A 26,429-nucleotide genomic window follows, 5' to 3' on the forward strand; every position below is an offset into this window, starting at 1 on the left:
AGGCATGATTACCCTTTACAAACACTGTGCTGACTCTTCCCAAATATATTGCGTTTATCTCTGTCTGTCTGATAATTCTGTTCTTTACTATAGTTTCAACTAATTTGTAGGGTACTGGTGTTAGGCATACTCGCCTGAAATTTCCTGGATTGTCTCTAGAGCCTTTTTAAAATATTGGTGTTACATTAGCTATCCTCGAGGCATCTGGTACAGAGGCTGATTTAAGTGATAGGTTACATACCACAGTTAGTATTTCTAAAATTTCATATATGAATTCCTTAAGAACTCTTGGGTGATACCATCTGGTCCTGGTGACTTATTTCTGTTCAGTTTATTACAAAACCTCCTCTATTGACCCTGCACCTTGAACATTTCCTCAGATTTGTCCCCTAAAAATAATGGCTTGGGTGTGGGGATCTCCCCCACATCCTCTTCAGTGAAGACCAATGCAAAGATTTCATTTAGCTTCTCTGCAACAGCCTTGATACTTTCTAGGGCAGGACTCAGGTTACTGGTAGGTCATTCCTGATGTGGTCACTGAACTGCACAATCACCTGCTCATTTGAAGATTAGGATGAGTTAATCTTGTTAGTTTTAAATCACAGCACAAGACCCTTCTCTTTGCACAGGACTTCCCCTAGTAATGGGATTAGAGAAGGGCCAGTTAATTTCTCGTAAAGCAAGAGTGGTTGAAATCAAGTTGGTGGTGAAGGTGGGGAGGGGAGTATGTAGAAGTGGAGAGTCTAGGTGCCATGTTAGGGTAGAATATGCAATGATTTGTTCATGGAATCTTTGTACAGCACCTGGTGATGGGCCTGTTAGGGATGATAGATTTAGAGATCATTATAGTTTCTAAAATTGTACTTCAGAAGTTGGAATTAAATATGACAAAAGTTCAGAATGGACTATCTGAAGGTAGAAAATTGAAATAGAAAATAGCTTCAACTGTTTGAATGCATCACTATACTTAAAGGTTTGGATTTGACTTGACTATCAATTGTTCACCTCGTTTCTAATCTACAATCTTTGTGCATTTCTCAGTACCTCCGTCTGCAGTTATGAGAAACAGGAAAAAATAATTCAGGCAGATTACTGTGTTTTTATAGACTGTACAACTGCCATATCTTGAAACCTACTTTTAGCTTCTGCAAGAACTCTGTCTGATGTTTTGCCACAAAATAAAGAACTTTTGAAAAGCTAGTGATGAATGGAAATTCAGGTGGTTATAACAAAATGCACAATGTGGTATGGTGGAGCTATCTGCAGTTGGATAAACCTTTTTAAAAAAAAAAATACAGGGACTTCATTTAATGTAAAGAGTATTTTTTAAGAGTTAAAAGGGGTTTTGATATTTTTTTTAAGATGGGGGTGATATATAAAGATAATTTCCTTTTTGTGATTACAAAGATCAAATGCAGCATGTAAAGTGACAAAATTCTGGTAAAATCACCCATTGACGAATTGTGTTTAGCTTGAAAAATTAACCCTGCCACACGCCCATTATTGGTCAGATGCCTCCGAATCTCTTAAAAAAAAAATTAGAAGCCTCTGCACCTTCACTTTTTTTCAACTCCCTCTCTTTGCCATCCTTCTGGTACTCTCTTCCCCCATTTTTCCCTATTGCTCTTCCAGTCCTCTGATATACCTCCTTCTTCGAGTACTGTTCTCCATCTTGATATGGAGCAACCATAGGCACACACATCTCAAAGAATTCCATTTACAAGGTAAGTAACCCCTCCATCTTTTTCTTTCTGCATTAGATCTCCCCTTCATGTTTCTGTTCCTCTGACCTCAGTCTCCATAATACTTCCTCCCATTTACTCCACTTTTGTCAGGCTTGGAACAACTCCCTTTTAACTGAGGACAGATATGTGCTGATTGCTGTGGAGCCAGTAAGAGTTATTCCAGCATCAATAAGTGGGATTCTTGTAAAGCAGAATGTGGTGCTTATTCTTGTATGATGGATGAGCATGTGTCCTTGAGAACATGCCCCACCTGTGTCTGACCAATCAAAGCTGAATCTTACATTGTCTTCCCAAGTATTGTATTTCTCCTTTCCGACCAGCATCATTTGCCTGGGTTCAGTATGGGCCAGCAGCTTTTCGTCAAAGGGTTTGCAGGATTCTGACATTTTTGTAATGGCAGTGGGTTCATCAGTTGAAAATGAGTAAGGCTAAGATTTTGTCCCAGATATTTTTCGTAAAAGTCACGGACAGGTCACGGGCAATAAAGAAAAATTCACGGAAGCCCATTACCTGTCCATGACTTTAACTAAAAATATCCATGATAAAATGGGGAGCTCAGCTGTGGGGTCCCCACAACCCCCACATGGCTAGGCAGCTGCGGGAGCCTGCTTGGAGCTGCCTGTGGTGGCTCGGTGCTCTGGGGTCCTCCCGCTGCCGCGGTGGCCTGGGAGCTCCTGGGGACCCCCACTGCTCCCGGCCACCATGGGCTGAAGTCATGGAGGTCACTGGTAGTCATGGATTCCATGACTTCTGTGACCTCCATGAAAAAATCGTAGCCTTAAGAATGCGACACATAGGTGCCTCCTTGTGTACCATCTTTATCAAGAGTGACTGCAAACATTGCTTTTGAGCAATTTATATGTTACTGGCATTAAATATAAATATTCTGATATGTCAGAGAAAACAGAAGCATCCACAGTAATGTATGGACAAGATAACTCAGACATTGTAGTTTTTAATCTTGACATTTGCTGTTAACTTAATCTTCAGTGAGAGCAAGTGTTATTGACATAGTTAATGAAAATTTGTGCCAAAAGTTTGAGCCTCAGTTCTGGAAAGCATTTAATTCTAAATCCATCCCTCTTCAGGACAGCACTTAAGTACATGCTTAAAGACAAACATTCATATTGAGAATGACTAAACTGTTTCTTTCCTGAATTGGGACCTGAGGAAAAGCTATAAATGGTTCTTTCTCTTTAATACTTTTATTTTTATCTTTGTCCTATTATTGGCTGCCCATCACCTTAGAAACTGAGGAACATTTTCAAAAATTAAAATACATATTATCATTTGTAAAATGGTAGTGAATGGATACTGTCCAATGCTGGGATCTTCATAATCCTCTTTAGTCTTGATTTAGCTGAATAAGTTTGACATCCACAAATTTTGTATCCTCACTATTCACACCATTATCTTGATCACTAATCTGCTTAGACCCCTGACCCTCCAATCCAGGCTGCAAATCTCTCCAGGCCAGGCAAACTGACCAACATTTTCATCTTATGTTAGTTATATATAAGGCTATGTTTTAGTCACGGGTATTTTTAGTAAAAGTCATGGACAGATCACTGGCAGTAAACAAAAGTTCATTGTACTTGTACTGTATACCCCTAACTAAAACTTGGGCTGGTGGGGGGGGCGTGGGTGCTTGGAGGGGGGCAGTCTGGGGGCGCCGCAGGTGCTGAGGGGTAGCCCGGGACCCTTGCTGGTGTTGGGGGAGGGGGAGGGTGGGCGGTGGTGGGCAGCTCGGGACTCCGCTGGCACTGGTGGGAGGGGCGGGTGGGAGGCGGCACGCAGAACGGGACCCGTGTTGGTGCTGGGGAAGGGGTTGAAGGGGCTGGCAGGCTCCTTAGCCGGCTCTGCGCAGCTCCCTGGAAGTGGCTGGCATGTCAGTGCAGCCCCTAGGGGGAGGGAAGGCCAGGGGGGCTCCACATGCTGCCCCCACCACGAGCTCCAGCTCTGCAGCTCCCATTGGCCAGGAAACGCAGCCAATGGGAGCTGCGGGGACATTGTCTGCAAGCAGGGGCAGCGCACAGAGCCCCCTGGCCCCTCCACCTAAGAGCTGTAGGGACATGCCGGCCACTTCCGAGGACCCCCCTCCAGGTAAGCGCCACTCCATACCCCAACCTCCTGACCCAGCCCTAAGCCCCCTCCCACACCTAAACTACTGCTAGTGCTGCTGGCCCAGGGGCTGCCGGAGTGTTCAGGCAGCCCCTGAGCCAGCCACACTGACCGCTGCAAAAGTCAGGAAGGTCACGGAAAATCACAAAATCCGTTACTTCCGTGACCTCCGTGACAGACACGCAGTCTTAGTTATGTAGCACTGTGTGAACAATACTTTGCAGGTAGTTAAAATCATTGGATGTCACTGACGGCTAGAATTTAGCAAAATTCAAAGAGGAATTGGTTACCAAGAATAACCAGTTATAATAATTAATGCTAACAAATTTGGAAAGATGTGAAACATCTCTGGGTTTTAAACTAATCTCTAACTGTTAGGGATTAGGATGAGAGAGTCAGATTATTCCATATCTGTCTGTCTGTGGGGTTTTTTGCACTTTTCTGTGATTCATCTGATGCTGGCTATTGTCAGAGATAATTTAGCTAAATGTTATAATTAGTTTCCCTGTCCCGGGAAACTACCCCCTCCTCCTCACCCCATTATCGTTATAGGCATTAGACTATGTCCGGAACTTCAGGCTCCGGTATCTGTGCTTCTTGCCCCCTCTACTTCTTGGTCAGCAGTGATCATCAGTGTTGCCTGTACTGCCTCAGGAAAGGTCATGTCACTGCAAGTTGCTGTCTCTGCTGCTCTTTCCCTAGTCAGACCCAAGAACATCAGCCTGACTCAGCAAGGAGTGCGCTTTCTGACATGAGGTTCAATTTATGAGCAAGGGAATCTACTCCCATAGATCCCCCATTGAGGTCTTGTCAGGAAGGTAGGGAACATTCTCATAAACACAAGAGCGAATCCTCTTCTAAGTTCATTTCAAAGAAGTTGGATACAACCCTGCCTAAGGCAAGCAAGTATTCCTGCTCAGCCCATTAGGATTTAGAACACCTAAGACTCAGAGTCATGACAAAAAAGCCAGCAAGTCCAGGACTCTGTCAGTACCAGACCGCACTCTTGGTGGCAACAGTACTTCTGGTACCATCTAAGCCTAAACACTGGGAACCGATGGCACCAATAAAAGGCATAACCACTGGGAGCCTCAGCCACAAACTGTAAGTGCTCACTTTCTATCAGTGTAGATGGACAGGACCCATGCACTTCAGGGAGAGCAGAGACTTGTGTTACACCTGATGACATTTTTGCTCTCCCTTACCACAATCACTGTTGCTATCAGGTCCTTCCCTCATGAGAGAAATCCTGACTCCACCAGGAGATGCAAATTATTGGAGGAGTCTGTCCCCCATCCCATCATCCAACCATGGTTTCCCTCCAGCAGAACCGTTGGTGCCACCGTTAAACCCAGAATAGGCCTTTTCTTTCTTGGGAGGCTCTGAATCACCGAGGAACTGATGTATCCTGAGAAATATATTCTTAGACAAGGGACTCGGACCTGTCTAGAACTAACCTCCCATCTCAGCATCTGTATCGGAACCGGTGGTACCCCATGGTTTCAGTGGAGCTCCACAACCACCCTTTGACCCATCTTACTTACCATATTGGGGACTGTGGTACCCATACCTCCACCCTTCAGCGTCGACGTGATCCACTAGGAAGTCAGTCCACCACTCCCTGCAAGAGGACAACCAGAGTTTCCTTCTGATACCATAGAAGAGGAAGATTATGAACTGGCTCTGTCAGTTCTGCTGGTACCAATGAGACAGCCTTCATCTTCAGATGAAGCAGACACTTCAATATTTTCCCCTGTGTGCTGAAGTGGTCACCTTATAGAATTTGTGCATCAGCAATCGAACCACCTTGTCACAAGTTTACCTTCTAGGGAATCAAAATGTGTTGTTGGGCACCTTCAGCAGGCACTTCGGTATTGACCACAAGTGAGTGTTACATGATAAGTGGTGAACAGTATTTTTGTTCTATGGGAAACCCCACAAGGGATCTGTTCACCTCTCAAACAAACCTATACTGTTCCAGGGGAGCCCGAAGACATCACTTTCAAGGTGACGCACTCTTTCTTTCATGGTCAGACTATCAGAACTATGCCTTCCCTCCCTTGCCACTCCTATCTTGGATCTTATGGAAGATTCATCAGGACAGGGCTTGAGTCATCCTCATCAACCCAGTTGGCCCAGACAGTTTTGGTCCCCAAGTTTCCTACACACATCATCCCAGTTGCTGATTAACCTGTAATCCTTTTCCTTGACCAAGAGCAAGGGCAGAATCAAGCGTCACAAACCCCAAGCACTCCATCTCAGGGCGTGATTTTTGGATGAGGTGGCAGCTCTAGAATATTCACGCTCTGAAGCCGTACAAAGTGTCCTTACTAAAAAAAAAAGAATAAATTCCACTAGGAAATCTACTTAGCCAAGTGGAAGAGTTTCTCTATCTGTACACCACAAAAACTTGTGTCCCTGGAAGCAACAGATATTCCCTTTATTCTGGACTATCTTTCCCTCAAATCAGCTGGTATTTCCATCAGCTGTATGTGGGTCTACGTGGCAGCAAGCAATGCATATTACCCACATTCACATGGTTACTCCATTTTCATTCATCCACTGATTACCAGATTCTGGAAAGGTCTAATCAGAACTTTTTCGCCAGTAAGGAATTCACTCCTCAGTGGAACTTAAAGCTTGTGCTTTCGGTGCTTACTAAGCCTGCCTTCAAACCACTAGCTACATGTTCCATGTCTCTCTTCTTTATGAAGGTTGCATTCTTTGTGGCCGCCAACTCAGTCAGGAGGGCAAATGAGCTTTGAACACTGATGGCGGATCCACCTTACACCATATTCCATAAAGACAGTTTCATTGTGTTCACATCCTAAGTTCACCTGAACCAGTCAATCAATCCACCTATCTGTGTTTTTTCCCAAAACCACACTCATCTGAAGAGAAGAGACTATATTCCCTCAACATGCAATGAGCCTTAACCTTTTACCAACAAAGGAGAAAGCCAATCAGAAAATCATCCAGACTGTTTATTGCTGTAGCAGAAAGAGTCCAAGGTCAAGGTGTATTCTCTGAGAAGATCTCTAAATGGATCTTGGGCTGTATCTTACCCTGCGGTCAGTGGTTACATCTTCCTCCCCCTCATGTGGTGAGGGCTCATTCTACAAGAGCACAAGCGGCATCAATGGTATTGCTTCAAGAAGTACCTCTACTTGACATTTGCAAAGCAGCTACATGGAGTTCCATCAGACATTCACTAGTACAGGATGCTGATGCATCCTTTGGGACAGTGGCCCTTCAAACAGCTCACTGCCTGCATCCTCGCACCCTTTTCCTACTTGATTACTTCTTGTCAGTCACCCCCAGTGGAATACACATAGGGACCAGCACTTGATGTAGAAGAGAAAAGTATTAACTTTATGACAACTGGAGGTTCTTTGAGATGTGTAGTCCCTGTCTGCATTCCAGTACCCATCCTCCTTCCCCTTTGCTTTGGATCATTCTTGGATTCATGATAGAGAAGGAACTAGAGGCATGGTCGGTCTGCTCTGCTCTTTATCTCCTCAGCTGGAGGCACAAGGAGAGTGAGGGTGCATGTGCAGTCCAAAGGATACTGCCCTCAAAGAATTTTCCAAATCCGGGTGCCTGGTGCACATGTGTACCCACAGTGGAATACAGATTGGCAATTATTTGAGATGTATGGTCCCTGTTACTCTAGGGTAAATAACTTTATATTCCTCAATGAGTTTAGTCTAAAATGCAAATATATTTTTTTTTGTATGGAATTAGATGACCCATTTCACACAGCTCTTTGGATGATCCACACACATCTATCTTGCATCTGTCACTCATCTCTTTATTCCATCTGGACTGAAATTCCTGTTCACCCCTCTACTCAATAACTGCAGTCATTCCTTAACATCTACTGTGTAATACAGAAGTTGTTCTGTACTGCAGGACTAGTTTCCTTCCTGATTCCTCCCAGTTACAGTTATACAGTGTATATTTTAGCTATTCTATATTCAGATTGTTAGATTTCATTATCTTGTTTCTACACAGCTCTTGCAGCTAATTTTGTTCAAAATAACATATTTCATCTTGCTTATTAAGTGTCTTTAAAAATAATCTTTTTACTTAATAGGTAAGATCTAATATGTTACTTTGAACAAACTTAGCTGCAACAGCTGTATAGAAACAGGATAATAAAGTCTAGCAGCCTGAAAATATATATAATATGGAACAAAGCAAAACAGATTTTCTCTCTCTCTACCTCTTTCCACTATAGCTATTTTGGGAGTTGCTGCCACCTCATGTAACAAGGCATAGTACTCTTCAGTTTGTTAATCTTTCCCCATGCCACTTTGGTCCACAATATTGTGATATTGTTTGTAGTTACAGATATCTTCTGCTTTTGACTGGGTATTCAGGCAACAGCCCAAATTCTGACTGCTTGCACTGAGGTCAGAGTTTAGTTCTCATCTCTCCAAGTTTCCTCAATAGGAATTTTCCCCATCTTAAAACTCTGCATCTAAATCAGTGGGGGGGTTTTGAGCAAATTATTGAAAGATAAAATCACAAAATATAAGGTATCTGTAAATAAATGCCTATAGTTGCATACTATGGAAAACATAATTAGGCAGGCACAAAGCTACTGTTATGAATATTAGCTACATATCCAAAGAGAGTCTGGGTCAGGCTAAGTGGCTTTCTCTCAGCCTATTTTGTGAGTTTCTTGAACTTCAACATGGCTCGAGAAAGTGGGTTTGCCAAGGGGTAGATGTCTGTGGGCTGGTCCACACTAAGCCCCCAGTTCGAACTAAGATACGCAACTTCAGCTACGTTATTCACGTAGCTGAAGTCGAAGTATCTTAGTTCGAATGTAAAGGTACTTACCGCAGGTCCACACGCGGCAGGCAGGCTCCCCCGTCGACTCCGCCTACTCCTCTCGCGGAGCAGGATTACCGGCGTCGACGGCGAGCACTTCCGGGATCGATTTATCGCGTCTAGACAAGACGTGATAAATCGATCCCAGAAGATCGATTGCTTGCCGCCGAACCAGCGGGTAAGTATAGACGTACCCTGTGTTTCAGAAAACACCCCCTCTTTGTTTTCCCTAATAATCTACCATTTGGTAACCAAGGACGCAGGCTATCTATTGCATCATTTCCATGAACCAGACCTAACTTCTATTCAGAAATCTCCCCATAACCTAAACCTTGCTTCATCTATATAGCTGTTGGTTTCTAAAGTAAATATAACCTTCCTTTCAAAATGACATAGGAGCTACTAATCTTTGTTCACTTGTATGGCAGAGTAAGGGCTACCCAAACCACAACCCCAATGCTTGAGAGTTCAGAGTGCGCATACAGTTTTTGTTTCCTCCACTTTCCTTTCTTGGAACATCTGGATAGGTTGTGGACAGAGCTATAGCTTGCCCTACATGCCTGCCTCGCTCATCCATTCTCCAGTCAGCGGAAGTATTTTGCACTTCATAAAGGTGTGTGAGAAATGCAACTGGGAGCCGTTTACTATGGGCTGCATGCAAATAGCCCATAGCACTCCTATGGAATGTTACAAGTCTAACCGCAAACTATATGTCACATAGTACTTTTCCATCAATCAATTAAATAGAAACAAACACAAAATTGCACAGGCTTTTCCAAAATCAAATCCAAATTTATATTAAAAATAAATACATAGTTCATTTTTTTATTATTTTTATCTGAAAGCAATTTGGTGTATATTCTTTCCACTATTGGAAAAAAGTTTATTCACAATATGAACTTCACTTTGTGTCAAAGTAAATCATTCAGTTGTCATATCTTTTCTTTTAGCGATATTGTAGAATTTTTTTTTGTTCTCCTTTCCCCAACTTACAACTATTAGAGTTGGTAATTACAGGGGTTGGCATCTACAGTTTCCATCTGCATTTCCAGGAGCTCTATGCTATTAAGGCACAAAGAAAACTGTGGTAGAGCTGTCAGTTGAAAGTACAGAAATTAAGTCAAACGTACCAGTTGACTGTGTAAACCATGATTTGATGCATATCTAAGTTTCACAAATCGTGAGAATTGCAAGCTCTTTGTTCAGGCCTGTATATGCAGAGATGTATTTCTTTATGATACGCTCATCCTAATATCATAGAATAACCTTCCACCCTTTTGTGCTGTGAATATGTACTGCTTGAATAAACACCAAAGTGAGAATGATGCAGAAACAGAAAAGCTTTCCATTTATTTTAAGTTCTTTAAAATGAGGAGCTAATGAAATATTATACAACATTCCATTATCTTGATGTCCTGTTAATAGAGCTCTGGGAAATACATCTGAAAATGTCTGCCTGCTGAGCACCATGCACTGTCATTGTGTCTTTAAAACATGTCTTACTTAAAATACTTTTGTGAAGGCCAAATATTATACCTGTGTCAATTACTTCTAAGGGTGTATACGTACAAATATGTGCACATAACTTACCTCCTTTTCTCTTTGACACATTTAATTTCAGCTAAGCTCATAATTTGTATGTTCATGTATCTTGTTTTAGATTTATTTTTTGAATTTATAAAATGTTTGCAAATTGTTTGTGAGATTTACTTTAAAAGATATAATTAACAATTAAGGAAACAAATATAAGTGAGATTTGAGGGTAATATAAATTGCTAAAACAAGTTAGGAGAAACATGGTATTAAGGCCAGCATGTCTCAACAGAAGTAGAAAGAGGCCAAATGACTTTCTCATGATCTAATATTGTCAATGACTTATTTCGTACTGGGACACAGGATTCTAACAGTTAATAGTTCTATTGTTTTTGTATTGAGTTGTATGTTGCATAACTGGATAATTGTGATCCAAAAGTCCAATTGTGTCCATGTAAAACAAAAAAGCACTGTTGAATACTCAAGCCCACCTGCTCTAGTGGGCATTTCTTGCCATCAAATAACATTAAGTTCCTATGAGTGAAAAATGCACTCCCTGTCTAGAGGACTCATTGGACTTGAAGGTCCTATGACTGCACGGGGTAAGTGACTTACTATTTTTACAACCTAGATTGACTGCACTGAATTGAATAAATTCAGCATATTTATAAAAAAAAATAATTCTTAAACATAATTGCTCACTTAAAAAGAGATTAGCATAAAGTAGCAATGTTTCATAATTTTAAATAAAAAAAATATCAGTCACATTGGGATTTGTGACAGGTGGAAAAAGTCAGCGAACAAGGAAATGCAAGATTAGTTTCAGTAACTTACTATAATTATCTTAATAGCCATTGTTTTCAAGCCCTGTGACATTAGTGAGAACTAATATGTCCATGTGGGGGCTATTTCAATATCTGAGGAGTCAAGAATCGTATGTGTAAAGGAGAAGAAACACCTTTTAATACACAGGTTTGTCTGAAGTTGAACTATTTGGGTGAAGAAAGAATACAGTATTGTCATTCAAATATTAGAGAGAGAATGTTAAGGAGGTGCTTCTGTATAGTAAAATATTCATGCCAAAAAAGAAGAAACATCACAGATTACTAAAACTCAATCTGCAGTTCATAACTCAGTCACCTAATACTGACTCAAGTGTGGATATTTAAATATAGGAAAACGTGACTTTCCCTGCTCCTTGTATTTAGAGTACAATGTATTTTATTGTAATTAAGGACCATCACTGGGCTAAGTGATTTGGGGGAAAGGGCAGGAAAACAATAGAGAGAGTTGGGTCTCAAAAACCAATGGGGGATGAAAATAAGGACATGTAGTTATTCATTTTTGGTATATGCAAATCTTGACAGTTCCATTAACTGAATTATATGTATAGGTTAACTGTCGGTTGTGCTGCTAAGATGATTGTTTAGGAGTGATTTGAATGAGAAGAGGGTGATTGCTTAGTAAACAAAATTTTGGAGATTACCTTATGGATAAGGGGCGGACAAACCTAGTAGGCCCAAAATCAAAATTTTTCTCTTTAGTCTCAAACCGTAATCCATTTTATCACAAGGGCTTTGCAAGCACATAAGAACATAAGAATGGCCATACTGGGTCAGACCAAAGGTCCATCCAGCCCAGTAGCCTGTCTGCCGACAGTGGCCAATGCCAGGTGCCCCAGAGGGAGTGAACCTAACAGGTAATGATCAAGTGATCTCTCTCCTGCCATCCATCTCCACCCTCTCACAAACAGAGGCTAGGGACACCATTCCTTACCCATCCTGGCTAATAGCCATTAATGGACTTAACCTCCATTAATTTATCTAGTTCTCTTTTAAACCCTGTTATAGTCCTAGCTTTCACAACCTCCTCAGGTAAGGAGTTCCACAGGTTGACTCTGTGCTGTGTGAAGAAGAACTTCCTTTTATTTGTTTTAAACCTTCTGCCCATTAATTTCATTTGGTGGCCCATAGTTCTTATATTATGGGAACAAGTAAATAACTTTTCCTTATTTACTTTCTCCACACCACTCATGATTTTATATACCTCTATCATATCCCCCCTTAGTCTCCCCTTTTCCAAGTTGAAAAAGTCCTATCCTCTTTAATCTCTCCTCATATGGGACCCGTTGCAAACCCCTAATCATTTTAGTTGTCCTTCTCTGAACCTTTTCTAATGCCAGTTGTCAGGGTTCCTTCCCCACTCTAAAGTCTAGGGTACAGATGTGGGGACCTGCATGAAAGACCCCCTAAGCTTATTTTTACCAACTTAGGTTAAAAATTTTCCCAAGGCACAAATTCCACCTTGTCCTTGAACAGTATGCTGCCGCCACCAAGTGAGTTAGACGAAGATTCAGGAAAAGGACCACTTGGAGTTCCTGTTTCCCCAAAATATCCCCCCAGGCCCTTCACCCCCTTTCCTGGGGAGGCTTGAGAATACTCTACCAACCAGATAGGTAACCAGGTGAGCACAGACCAGACCCTTGGGTTTTAGGACACTAAAACCAAATCAGATTCTAAAAAAAAACCAACCCCAGACTTTATTATAAAGAAAGAAAAAGTAAAAGAATCACCTCTGTAAAATCAGGATGGTAAGTACTTTACAGAATAACAAAAGATTCAAAAACACAGAGGATTTCCCCTCTAGGCAAAACTTTAAAGTTACAAAAGCAGGGATAAACCTCCCTCTTAGCACAGGGAAAATTCACAAGCTAAAACAAAAGATAATCTAATGCATTTCTTTGCTATTACTTACTATTTCTGCAATGCTAGATGCTTAGTCCAGACATGCTTAAGGAGATGTATTTTTCCTGCCCTGGTTCCTTGCTGCCTCAAAGAGAACAAAACAAAGACACAAACAAAAACCTTCCCCCACAGATTTGAAAGTATCTTCTCCCCTTATTGGTCCTTTTGGTCAGGTGCCAACCAGCTTATCTGAGCTTCTTAACCCTTTACAGGTAAAAGAGGAATTAACCCTTTACAGAGTAAAGAGGATGTTATGCTACCCTTAGCTGTATGTTTATGACACCAGTATATCTTTTTTGAGATGAGGAGACCACATCTGTACGCAGTATTCAAAATGTGGGCGTACCATCGATTTATATAAGGGCAATAAGGTATTCTCCGTCTTATTCTCTATCCATTTTTGAATGATTCCTAACATCCTGTTTACTTTTTTGACGGCCGCTGCACACTGCATGGACGTCTTCAGAGAACTATCTACGATGACTCCAAGATCTCTTTCCTGATTAGTTGTAGCTAAATTAGCCCCCATCATATTGTATGTATAGTTGGGGTTATTTTTTCCAATGTGCATTACTTTACATTTATTCACATTAAATTTCATTTGCCATTTTGTTGCCCAATCACTTAGTTTTGTGAGATCTTTTTGAAGTTCTTCACAGTCTGCTTTGGTCATAACTATCTTGAGCAGTTTAGTATCATCTGCAAACTTTGCCACCTCACTGTTTACCCCTTTCTCCAGAGCATTTATGAATAAGTTGAATAGGATTGGAACTAGGACGGACCCTTAGGGAACACCACTAGTTACCCCTCTCCTTTCTGAAAATTTACCATTTATTCGTACCCTTTGTTCCCTGTCTTTTAACCAGTTCTCAATCCATGAAAGGATCTTCCCTCTTATCCCGTGACAACTTAATTTACTTAAGAGCCTTTGGTGAGGGACCTTGTCAAAGGCTTTCTGGAAATCTAAGTACACTATGTCCACTGGATCCCTCTTGTTCACATGTTTGTTGACCCCTTCAAAGAACTCTAATAGATTAGTAAGACACGTTTTCCCTTTACAGAAACCATGTTGACTTTTGCCCAACAATTTATCTTTTTCTATGTGTCTGACAATTTTATTCTTTACTATTGTTTCAACTAATTTGCCCGGTACTGACGTTAGACTTATCGGTCTGTAATTGCTGGGATCACCTCTAGAGCCCTTTTTAAATATTGGCGTTACATTAGCTATTTTCCAGTCATTGGGTACAGAAGCTGATTTAAAGGACAGATTACAAATCAGAGTTAATAGTTCCGCAGTGTCACATTTGAGTTCTTTCAGAACTCTTGGGTGAATGCCATCTGCTCGCGGTGATTTGTTACTGTTAAATTTATCAATTAATTCCAAAATCTCCTTTAGTGACAGTTCAATCTGTGACAATTCCTCAGATTTGTCACCTACAAAGGACGGCTCAGGTTTGGGAATCTCCCTAACATCCTCAGCTGTGAAGACTGAAGCACAGAATTCATTTAGTTTCTCCGCAATGACTTTATGGTCTTTAAGTGCTCCTTTTGTATCTTGATCGTCCAGGGGCCCCACTGGTTGTTTAGCAGGTTTCCTGCTTCTGATGTGCTTAAAAAACATTTTGTTATTTCCTTTTGAGTTTTGGCTAGCTGTTCTTCAAACTCCTTTTTGGCTTTTCTTGTTACATGTTTACACTTAATTTGGCATTGTTTATGCTCCTTTCTATTTACCTCACTAGGATTTGACTTCCACTTTTAAAAAGATGCTTTTTTATCTCTCACTGCTTCTTTTACATGGTTGTTAAGCCATGGTGGCTCTTTTTTAGTTCTTTTACTGTGTTTTTTAATTTGGGGTATACATCTAAGTTTGGCCTCTATTATGGTGTTTTTGAAAAGTGTCCATGCAGCTTGCAGGGATTTCACTCTAGTCACTGTACCTTTTAATTTCTGTTTAACTAACCTCCTCATTTTTTTCATAGTTCCCCTTTCTGAAATTAAATGCCACAGTGTTGGGCTGTTGAGGTGTTCTTCCCACCACAGGAATGTTAAATGTTACTATATTATGGTCACTATTTCCAGGCGGTCCTGTTATAGTTACCTCTTGGACCAGATCCTGCGCTCCACTCAGGACTAAATCGAGAATTGTCTCTCCCCTTGTGGGTTCCTGTACCAGCTGCTCCAAGAAGCAGTCATTTAAAGTATCGAGAAATTTTGTCTCTATATTTTGTCCTGAGGGGACATGTACCCAGTCAATATGGGGATAATTGAAATCCCCCACTATTAGTGAGTTCTTTATTTTGATAGCCTCTCTAATCTCCTTTAGCATTTCATAGTCACTATCACTGTCCTGGTCAGGTGGTCGATAATAGATCCCTACTGTTATATTCTTATTAGAGCATGGACATACTATCCATATAGATTCTATGGAACATGTGGATTCATTTAAGATTTTTACTTCATTTGATTCTACATTTTCTTTCACATATAGTGCCACTCCCCTCCCCCCCCGCACGATCTGTTCCGTCCTTCCGATATAATGTGTCCCATTGATTGTCACCACTCCACCAGGTTTCTGTGATGCCTATTATATCAATATCCTCCTTTATCACAAGGCACTCTAGTTCACCCATCTTATTATTTAGACTTCTAGCATTTGTGTACAAGCACTTTAAAAACTTGTCACTGTTTATTTGTCTGCCCTTTTCTGATGTGTCAGATTCTTTATGTGAATGTTTCTCATCTGATCTGGCCCATAATTTATCCTCTTCCGTCCTCTGCTCCTGACTATAACCTGGAGATTCTCTATCAATAGACTCTCCTCTAAGAGAAGTCTCTGTCCGATCCACGTGCTCCTCTGCAGCAGTCAGCTTTCTCCCATCTCTTAGTTTAAAAACTGCTCTGCAACCTTTTTAATGTTAAGTGCCAGCAGTCTGGTTCCACCTTGGTTTAGGTGGAGCCCATCCTTCCTGTATAGGCTCCCCCTATCCCAAAAGTTTCCCAAATTCCTAATGAATCTAAACCCCTCCTCTCTACACCATCGTCTCATCCACGCATTGAGACTCTGAAGCTCTGCTTGCCTACCTGGCCCTGTGCGTGGAACTGGGAGCATTTCTGAGAATGCCACCATAGAGGTCCTGGATTTCAGTCTCTTCCCTAGCAGCCTAAATTTGGCCTCCAGGACGTCTCTCCTACCCTTCCTCCCGATGTCATTGGTACCTACGTGTACCACGACCACCACACTACACATAAGTCTATCTAGATGCCTCGAGAAATCCGCAACCTTCGCACCAGGCAGGCAAGTCACCATACAGTTCTCCCGGTCATCACAACCCAGCTATCTATGTTTCTAATGATCGAATCTCCCATTACTAACACCTGCCTTTTCCTAATGGAGAGGTAACCTCAGTGCGAGAGGATACTCCAACATCATCTGGAAGGAGGGTCCCAACTATGGAAAGGTTTCCCTGTGATCCCGTTGACTGCTCTCCTTCCCTGAGCCTTTCATCCTCCTTAACAGCGCAGGGGCTGTCTGACCGGAGGTGGGAGAAATCTACAATGTCCTGGAAAGCCTCATCAACATACCTCTCTGCCTCCCTTGGCTCCCCCAGTTCCGCCACCCTGGCCTCCAAAGCCCGTACGCGGTCTCTGAGGGCCAGGAGCTCCTTGCACCAAATGCACACATACGCCACCCGCCCACAGGGCAGGTAATCATACATGCTTCACTGAGTGCAATAAACAGGATAGCCCCCACTCTGCTGCTGGGCTTCCGCCTGCATTCTCTCCTACAGCTACAGCACACTTGAAATATAGCTCATCTACTGTGTTACTCTTATATGGAAAAGATAGCAAATGCTTAGGTTAGAAACATTATTGGAGAGAAGGAGACAGTGCTGTCAGAAATCAGCAGGTGGAAATATATAAATTTTGGTCACATTGGGCATAGAAATGGAAGTAACCTTGAGAAGGTTATTGTGGAAGGAATGGTGGTTAGTTGTAGTAGGGGATGACCAGTAAGGAGACGGATAGAAAGTGTGCAGCAGATCACTGGGAGGTCAGCTGCTGAGTGCTTGAAGCTAGTGAAGAATCAAGAAGGCTTCTGAAAATTCCATGTTGAAGTCACCAATAGTCATCCATGAATAAGTGGATTTTACTTACTGTGTTAAGGAGAAATATCACTAAAGACACCTAGTACAGTGTGGTCCTCATCTCTGAGTGGAGATTGTAGGTGCTACTGCAGCATTGTTTTTGATGATAACTAATGACAGGTAGCTGACACAGTGCTGAGCCCAGTCTGCACTGACTGCCAAGTCGCAGTTAACACTGTGGCATCGAACTTGATTGTTTCCTGTTGTGTTTAAATGATATAGAATTTTGTAAATTAGACAAGCCCATGGTGGAGCATCAGGGAGAAAAGCTATATTATTCAAGCACCTGTCTTAAAGTATCAGGAAAGATTTACCTAATAAAAGGAAGCAGGGGAATTGGGCTTGTAGCCACATTTTCTCAGTGTCTGAGAGAATTTGAAAAGCCAACAGATTGTCATGTACTTGTCTTTTTTTTTTTTTTTAACACATAGCATTAGAAAGAACAAACTGATTCTAACTTCTTATCTAGCCTATTGACTGTTTAAAAATATTGAGGAGCCTATGAACTACATAAGTATGGTGGTAAGCAATCTGCTCTGTAGCCTTTTTTGCTGGTTTCATTTATAATTAATGATCTTATTAGTGTTTGTATTTACACTTCCCACATCCCCATATTTTAATGAAGACGGGTTTTATGTGAATGTAGAAATATTAGTATATTCTAAAAGGATACTGTGAAAATGTATTTCATAATTTTAAATTGCTTTTTATTCATTCTTTAAGCCCTACACAGCTTTGACGCTGAAATGTTTCTTTTACATTTTATTATCCATCACTGGGTTCTTCTTCTTGTTGAAAATCCAATAAATATCACACTAGTAGGATCAGTGTTATTTAAAAAGTCATTTTAGGGGGTGTAAAAGAAGACTGAGTGCACAGAAAGAGAAGGAATAAAACATGTAATAATTAAATGGACTATGCAAACAGACACAGTTGAGAAAAGTATTTTCCTGTATTCATAGATTTTAAGGCCAGTAGTGATCATTGTGGTAATCTGTTCTGACCACCTGCATAACACAGGCCATGAGACTTCCTTGGATTAATTCCTGCTTCACTTTCAATAGCTGTGGCTGATCTAGAGCATAGCTTTTAAGAAAAAAGAATCCAATCTTTAAATGAAGATTTACAGTGATCAAAAATCTATCACAACCCATGGTAAGTTGTTCCAGCACTCAAAACCACAGTTAAAAATGTGCACCTTATTTCTAGACTAAATGTGTCTAGCTTCAACCTCCAGCCATAGGATCTCATTGAAAAAATTGAAGAGCCTTTGTTATCAAATTTCCTTATGTAAATACTTATAGATTGTGACCACATCACCCCTGGGCCTTCTCTTTGGTAAAATAAATAGATTGAGATCCTTGAATCTCTTACTATAAAGCACATTTCCTCAGTCCTTTAATCATTTTCATGACTCTTCACTGAACTCTCTCCAGTTTCTCAACATCCCTCTTGAATTGTGGACACCAGACCGGGACACACTATTCCAGTAGCTGTTCCATCCATGCCACGTACATAGATAATAGAATCTCTCTACTCCTAAGGAGATCCCCCGTTTATAGGTCTAAGAATTGCATTAGCTCTTTTAGCCACCGCATCCATTTTATTTATCATTATTTATTATTTATATTGTGATAGTCCCAGACCAAAGAGTTTATAATCTTTTATAAAAAAAGAGACAAGTGGGTATATACAGACAGATGGGGGAGAAAAAGGAAACAGGGAGACAATACTGCTCAGCATGAAAAGCAGTGGTTTCAGCACACTGCTGTGAAGGCCAAGACTGATGTTGTGAAGGCCAACACTATAACAGGGTTTAAAAAAGAATTAGATAAATTCATGGAGGATAGGTCCATCAATGGCTATTAGCCAGGCTGGGCAGGGATGGTGTCCCTAGCCTCTGTTTGCCAAAAGCTGGGAATGAGCAACAGGGGATGGATCACTTGATTACCTGTTCTGTTCATTCCCTCTGGGGCACCTGGCATTGGCCTCTGTTGGAAGACAGGATACTGGGCTAGATGGACCTTTGGTCTGACCCAGTATGGCCGTTCTTATGTTGCATACTTGCTGCCTACCCGTTGTCAAGTTTTTGTAATCATCTTGGCAAAGGAGAGTGTTATGGATGGATTTGAAGGAGGAGGCGCTTTGCAGATATTACGGGAGTTCCTCCCAAGTATGATAGGCAGCATGGAAAAAAGCACAGATGTGCTTGTTTGAAAATTCAACAAGAGAACAATGAAGGCTGGCTTTTTTGGCAGAGTGGAGGCGAGTCAATCTTGATAGTGTATTAGATATAGTCAATGTAGGGCCTTGAAAGTGAAGATCAGTAGTTGGCTTGTAGTGAAGAAGGGGAAGTGAAAAGTAGGTCAGATTTTGGACTTACCAGCCTTTGCAATGTATTTTAAGTAGTTTTGGTGTGTATAAAATGTGTATAATGCTTTTTTGCAAGAATGTAATTATTTATGTTTTTTTGTGCACTACAAAGTAAATTACTCTGCCGCCCACTAGGAAAAGTTCTGGCACACTTACATTAAATTATTTTCTGCCAATTTCAGTGATATATTTATTATTTATATAAGCATTGTCAGTGAGCTTAGTGCTGTACAAGGCACACAATGAGTCCTTGCTATGAGGCGCTTAAAATCTAAAAGACAAAATATAGCACTTGGAAGGTCAAGGAAAGGATTAATTGAGTTTTTGTTGTAGGTAGGTAGTTGCCTAATATTGTCTTTTATAACCCTCTGCTTTTGGTTTGTCATAACTTTGCCAAATTTTAACTGATTGGTCTGAAATTTTCGAAGGTTGGTCTGTGCCTCAGGTTGAACTCTTTCTGGGAAATTTCAGCAAAAGGCTGCATCCATTTCCAAGATGAAATGTAGATAGTTTTGCCAACATTAACACATTTTTGACTTTTCATGATTTTTCCTACATCTTAATGCATATATAAAGGAGGGAAGAATTAAGGTTGTCTGGGCAGCCTTTACTTCTGGCATTTCATTAGCTTTCAAATGCTTGTTTTTACAACTGTAGCTTTCTTTTCATATAGGGTTCTTTGCATTTTGTGTGTGAGTACATAATATGTGTGCACACCACATATGTGGAGGCAGTACTCTACCCACAAATCTATCTCGGTGAGAACTTATTGCAACATACCAGTCTCCTCAGCACCTTCAAAGAACTGCCATTTATAAAATCAACATATTCTAGGATTTTTCGTAATGATGATGGATGATGTCAGGCTAGAAAAACATGCCAAGAGTAATTTAAATAGTTGAACAGGATATCAACCTGTTATGGTGATGGGAGAGAAAAAAGGCTTCTAGAGAATTAATGCCCACTTCATCAGACGCAAGATGAAGTGGGCATTCACCCACGAAAGCTTATGCTCCAATACTTCTGTTAGTCTTAAAGGTGCCACAGGACCCTCTGTTGCTTTTTACAGATTCAGACTAACACGGCTACCCCTCTGATACTAGAGAATTAAAAGATTTCTTAATGAATTTTTTTCCCCAATGTTCAAACATTTTATTGTGTACAGAAACGCATAGTGCTGTTGTAGTTTTACATAGGTCATTTAAAAAAGCTTGCAATTTTTAATATCCTTGATTGCTAAGATGTTTTTTAAAAAAGTATCTAATTGTAATGGAAATAAATATAAACTCATCCAACATACTGCACTGCTACTTAATGTATTCATTGTGCTTAGATGATTTGTCTTTTTCAGAAAATATCACAGCTGTGCCTGGCATCTGTATCTTCTTGTGTTTTGATCTTGTTAGCTCATGCAACCTGATCAGAACTTAGACTTGCAAGGTATGACATTTCGCAAATCTCCCAGACCAGTAAGGGGTTCTGTCACCACCTGCCTTAGTAATGCCGTTCTGGTATGGCTCAGAGCTCTGACACCAGTAGCCAGCCTACAAGCAGAAAGGTCTCAATCTGGTTTCCACCAGCCTAGTTATTCCTTGCACCATACCTGCACAATCCCTTCCGGTCCCGAGTCTCCCCAAATCTATCTCCCCAAGTGCTTAACTACCAGACATCTACACTTTCCACCTCTGGTTCCTCATCCCCAAAGAAGTGAAATCTGCTCCCAATTATCAGTTCTCTTTAGAGGACACATGCCACACAGTTTGCACAACAGAGACATGCTTGGGTTAAAAATAAAGTGTATTTAATTAAAAAAATAGATTCAAAGATGAAATAGTAAGGGAAAGCAAACACATACAAGTTACACAGAAAATAAGCAATCTCAGGCTTTACATTTCTATACTGTATTAGCTAAATTCCCTTCTCTAATACAAGTTACCAATTTTCCAGCTTGTCCTCTGTCCTAGAAGGGATTCAGTGTTTCACGGAGAGCACCCTGTTTAGATGCTGGCCCGCAGTTTCTAGATAGCCTTCTCTTCAAACCCCTTTTCCTTTTAACCAGGTTTCCAGGTTTTTTTCCTCTTTCTCTCAGGCTATGCCTACACTAAAGACCTTACAGCCAACAGGAGAGAGCTCTCCCACCAACATAATTAGACCACCTACAATGACTGGCAGTAGCTATGTAAGCAAGAGAAGCTCTCTCGCTGACACAGCACTGTGCACACTACCACTTATGCCGCGCAGCAGGGTGTTTTTTCCACACCCCAAAGTGACGTAAGTTTTGCTGCCGACATAAGTGGTAGTGTTGACATGGGCTCAGACTATGGTACACAGAGCAAGAGTAACTCTCTCCTTCCTTTAGTTTTCCAAGACTGGGTGGTTGTTTTTTCAGTTTCAGTGTCTTTCCATTAACTTTAATGTTCCACCGTTTTCTTTCCCTAGGTTGTACAATGTTAGGTACCGGCAGTTAATTTCATGTGAACAACTAGCCTGAGAGATGATCCTCCCTGCCTGATTGCTTCACCCCCTGTTGTGAGGTGATGCTGTAGTTGCACCACAGTTACAATTACCATTCTCTACACATATATACATGCCTACATTCATAACGATAACCTGAACAAATATTTCCTAATGACCACCAAGTTCAGAACATTATAAGCTTTCATAAAAGACCTTAATTGACATATATTTTTACACAATAACATTGTATACAACCAGTTGATTCAGTTTCTTATTCTTTGGGGTTCAGGACCCCGGTTCTCCCTTTGGGGTGTCTGGACCCTGCTTGTCACACAAGGATAAACAAGATGATACAGGAATAAGTGTTGGTGATCCTGTAGGTGGCACTCTTCCCTCAGAGCCCGTAATAAAGTCACAGTATTGTGTTGGGGGTATTATATTGCTAACGGTGTCATTTTTCAGATAAGCGGTAAAGTCAAGGTGTTGATCACACTCTGCTATTATAGATCACATGCAACTTTTCTTAAGAGAACATGACTAAACACAGTGCACTGTCAACATTCCTAGGTAATTGCATTTTCCTGCTGTGTATACATTCCTCTGCCATTTCAAATAGATACCATATTCATTTCCTGTCCTAAAAAGTAGGGTCGTTTTGCTACATTCTGTTTGACCACAGAGTTTGCTATGTTTCAGTGGCTGAGTAAGTGGATCACTGTGTAGCTTCTATCATGGTTAAGATAGTCTGTGAATTACTTTGGCATGAATATCGCTGTATAAATGGAAGATACCGTATTCATAATACACACAATACAAAATTATTTGTGGCCAGATTTTCAAAAGTGTATCTGTCTCTGTGTGCCATGGATTTATGAATGTGGAAACTATAATGCACATTCAAAGATCTCATTTCTGTGTGCAGTTTTGAGCTAGATACTACAGCCATTGTGCACTTTAAATACATAACACAGATGATTTTTAAACCTCTAAACAACTCTTTATCCTGTTATGGATATGCTGTTACATTTGTATGTTATTTCTCTCGGTGCATTGGAAACAGTCATTGATTCAGAAGAATTATTTTAATATTTGTAGTATGTTCCCCTGTTTGACTGTAGGATGGCCGTTAGCTAATTTGTAATCAGGTAACTTATATTTTATACAGATAGTTTAGGGTCTGCTAATTAATCTTTCAGCTCAATGGATCAATAAATGCAGGATTTTAGTAGTAAATAGACTTTCCTCTTATTTTTGTGCTTTTACTACTATTACAAAATGTGCACTATAATATTACTTCCACTAATCAAAAAGAAAATTTGTTTCCTTTATTTATCTCCTCCAGTACAAATACAAGTTTGACAGCTGTGCAGATTTGATTTGCATCAATTATATAAATGTGTTCAGGTTATTTAGCATTCAGTGGTCACACTTACATTTCTACAAGGTTCTACAAGTTTCTGAGAGGTTCCTATGTTTAAAATGTGGAATACCGCAAGATCTGATCATCTCTCTCAGGATGGAAGAAATATTTCATGGTTGATTAATGAAAACACCATCAGATGGATCTTAGAATGGCAACTTTGTTTTAGAGTTTTAAAATAAAGGCTTTTTTTTTTTCTTTTTCTTTTTTTTAATTGATTTCACAGGCTGACCCAAAAGAGCTGATTAAGATGGTCACAAAGCACGTTTCTCAGTGTGGCTATGAAGACTGGCCTGAAGAAATAGCAACTTTGATTAAGCAGTTGTACTACTACAATGAACGACTACTGGACTTCACTCAGGCTCAAATCCTTCAAGGCATTGGCAAAGGAGTGGATGTGCAGAGGTTTACAGCAGATGGCCAGTACAAGAGAGAAACTATACTGGGGTTGGCGGAGTAAGTAATGTCTGTTGTGTGGTTTCTGTTTTGTTCAAGTGGAAGGATTTAAAATTCAAAACAGGAAAGTAAATTTTCAGCAGCACTGACCTTTAGAAGGACTCATTTTGCAGGTTTATTTTGCCGTGTTGCTATAAATGGAACCTTTTTTCTCCAACCACTCTAGTCAGATGAAGTGATGTTTGTCCAACCAAATGGATCAATAAGTGCAGGATTCTAATAGTAAAGATACACTTTCCACTCCCTCCCACCCCCCTTATCTTTGTGCTTTAGCTACTACTATTACAGTCTATTAAAACAGATGCCCTAAAAGGGGGGAATTTTTCTGAACCACACTAAAAAATATCGTGTCTTCCACATTTGAATTTGAATACATTATAGATAAACCCTCTGTTTTAATGTTGATAATTTAGTTATAGTAGACTTACATTGCAAAAATGTATACACTCCCCTTCCCCCCCCCCCCCAAATCTGGTAGATTGTACATCAGTCTCATAGCATTGACTAGAGACCCAGCTCTATTGGATTCCCCATTCAATTTTTCTATTGAATTGTAATCCTAATTTCCAGAATCCCTTTATTCTAGTCTTGGGGTTCTCGAGAATAGGCTGCAGAGTGCCTCCTAAAGGCTTGATTCACAAAGAAATGACAATGCTGAGCATCAAAATACCTTACTTCTAGGTACCTAGAAAATCACTGGGATTCCCAAAGTCTGAGTTAGGTGCCTAGGCTCCCTATACAATAAATGGGGAAAGATAGGCACCTTAGAAAGAAATTGACAAAATCGAACAAGTGAGGCTGCTTCTCACCTAAACTAGACAATGGGAGATGCCAAGCTAAGGAGTGTTTTGCTAAGGCCCTCCCCTCTCTCGGAAGCAAGTGCCTAAATACAGACTGCAGGAAGGTTCCTCCTTCTGCTCGGGATTTTCAGCTGCAAACCTTGTCTTGGCATTAGGCACCTACGCCATTTTAGCAAGGAGCATGGTATGGGGGAAGAACCTCATTCATAATTTTTAACCCAGTGGTTAATGTACTGACCTGAGATGTGAGAGACCTACTCTTCAAGAACCTGTTCTACCCGAGAGGAGAAGGAATTTGAACTGGAACCTGCCACCTCTCAGGTGAGTGCTCTCACAACTGGGCTATGGGATATTCTGCTATGGGGCCTTCCTCAGTCTTTCCTGTTGAAGCTGTTCCACGGTGGATCTTTTTTTTTTTTTTTTTCAAATGGAGCAAGTGGCTGGGCTCTGGGTCTCCCACCTCCCAGGGCAGTGGTCTAACCACCACGCCACAGAATTATTTTTCATGCTTGTTCGCTCAATGTTGAAGGTGTTCCACTGTGGATAAATTAATGAAAGAATCATTGGGGCCAAAGAGTGCAGGGGAAGAGATAAATTGAGAATATTATTCTGTAGCCTGGTGATTAGAGCACCCTCTTGGGAGGTGGAGGATCCAGACCCCCTGTGCCAATGACTTTTTAAAATATTATTTATCCATAATGGAACTTCAACAGGAGAAACTGAAGGAGCCCCCATGTCAGAATATCCCAGAGCCCAGTAGCTAGGACATTTATCTGGGAGGTGGCAGATTCCTGTTCAAATCCCTTCTCCCTGCTCAAGTGAAGAAGGGGGACTTGAACTGTGGGTCTCCAACATCCCAGGTAAGTACCCTGACCACTGGGCTAAAAGTTATGAAGTTGCTACTCCCTCCCTCCTGGTCCATTTTGTGTAAGCTCATATAGAGGGACCTGATCCGGTAGGTGAACTCTGAGCATGCTTATCAAATTGGTTCCCACAGGCAAGTTAGGTGGAGGAATGCCTAGCTTTCTCCAGTTTGTGTGGTGCTTAGGCGTTCGGACGACTGGCGTGGGGCTGCAGTGTACATGCTCACAAGCAGAAATATAGGCACCTATGGAACTTTTTCTGCAGAAATGTAGACGCAAAGCAATTTTAGAGGCCTGCAGGGCTTGGGGACAGCAGAGTGGGGGATTTGGGAATTCCAGTGGGGCCTGGGGGATTTAGGCACCTAAGGTGCCAGGGAGGCACTTAAGTCCTTTTGTGAATCCAGCCCTAGGGATTTTCAGTTGTGTATACTGCACCTGCATCCTTTTTTGATATCTTCTACATAAGAGAAGTTTAGTGTTCCAGAAACTATTTGATTCTTCCTAGCACCCTGTAAAAACATGTCACCTTTGCCTGCAAATGCTCCTTATAGTGTACGTGTTTGTCAAATATTGTTTGGAGTTAAACAGCCATTCCTGCTGCTATAAGTTAACAGAATTTCAGCAGATTTATACCAGACTTGAATACCAGCTAACACAGAGGGTCAGTGAAAACCCCCTGCCACCCTGTAACAGTCACATTGCATCATATTTTCCACGTTTAACCATCTTGTGCATAAGTTGTTGAAGAGAATGTATGGATGCTATCACTCTTCCATCCCGATAGTAGTTCATAGCTAATTTTTTTATATTATAGGGTCACAAAGAAACACTAATACAAAGTACTTGATTAAGCATAATATCAAAACCAAAGTGTCTCATGCAATAGCTTTTGCCCTACATTTACTATACTGAAGGTGATAGGATTTTTTT

At 40.9% G+C, this 26,429-nt stretch overlaps 1 protein-coding gene across 2 annotated transcripts in view; it reads left to right on the forward strand.

The window, feature by feature from the left end:
- The window catches only part of NBAS (NBAS subunit of NRZ tethering complex), a 409,271-nt gene that overhangs the window by 235,937 nt on the left and 146,905 nt on the right, over positions 1-26,429 (forward strand). For both annotated transcript variants that reach the window (XM_065400708.1, XM_065400709.1), the window contains one exon: positions 23,607-23,836. In XM_065400708.1, coding sequence (XP_065256780.1) covers positions 23,607-23,836 — 230 coding nt within the window. The remainder of the gene's footprint in view (positions 1-23,606; positions 23,837-26,429) is intronic.

This window comes from Emys orbicularis, chromosome 3 (genome assembly GCF_028017835.1).
Source record: "Emys orbicularis isolate rEmyOrb1 chromosome 3, rEmyOrb1.hap1, whole genome shotgun sequence".
Classification (NCBI taxonomy): domain Eukaryota; kingdom Metazoa; phylum Chordata; order Testudines; family Emydidae; genus Emys; species Emys orbicularis.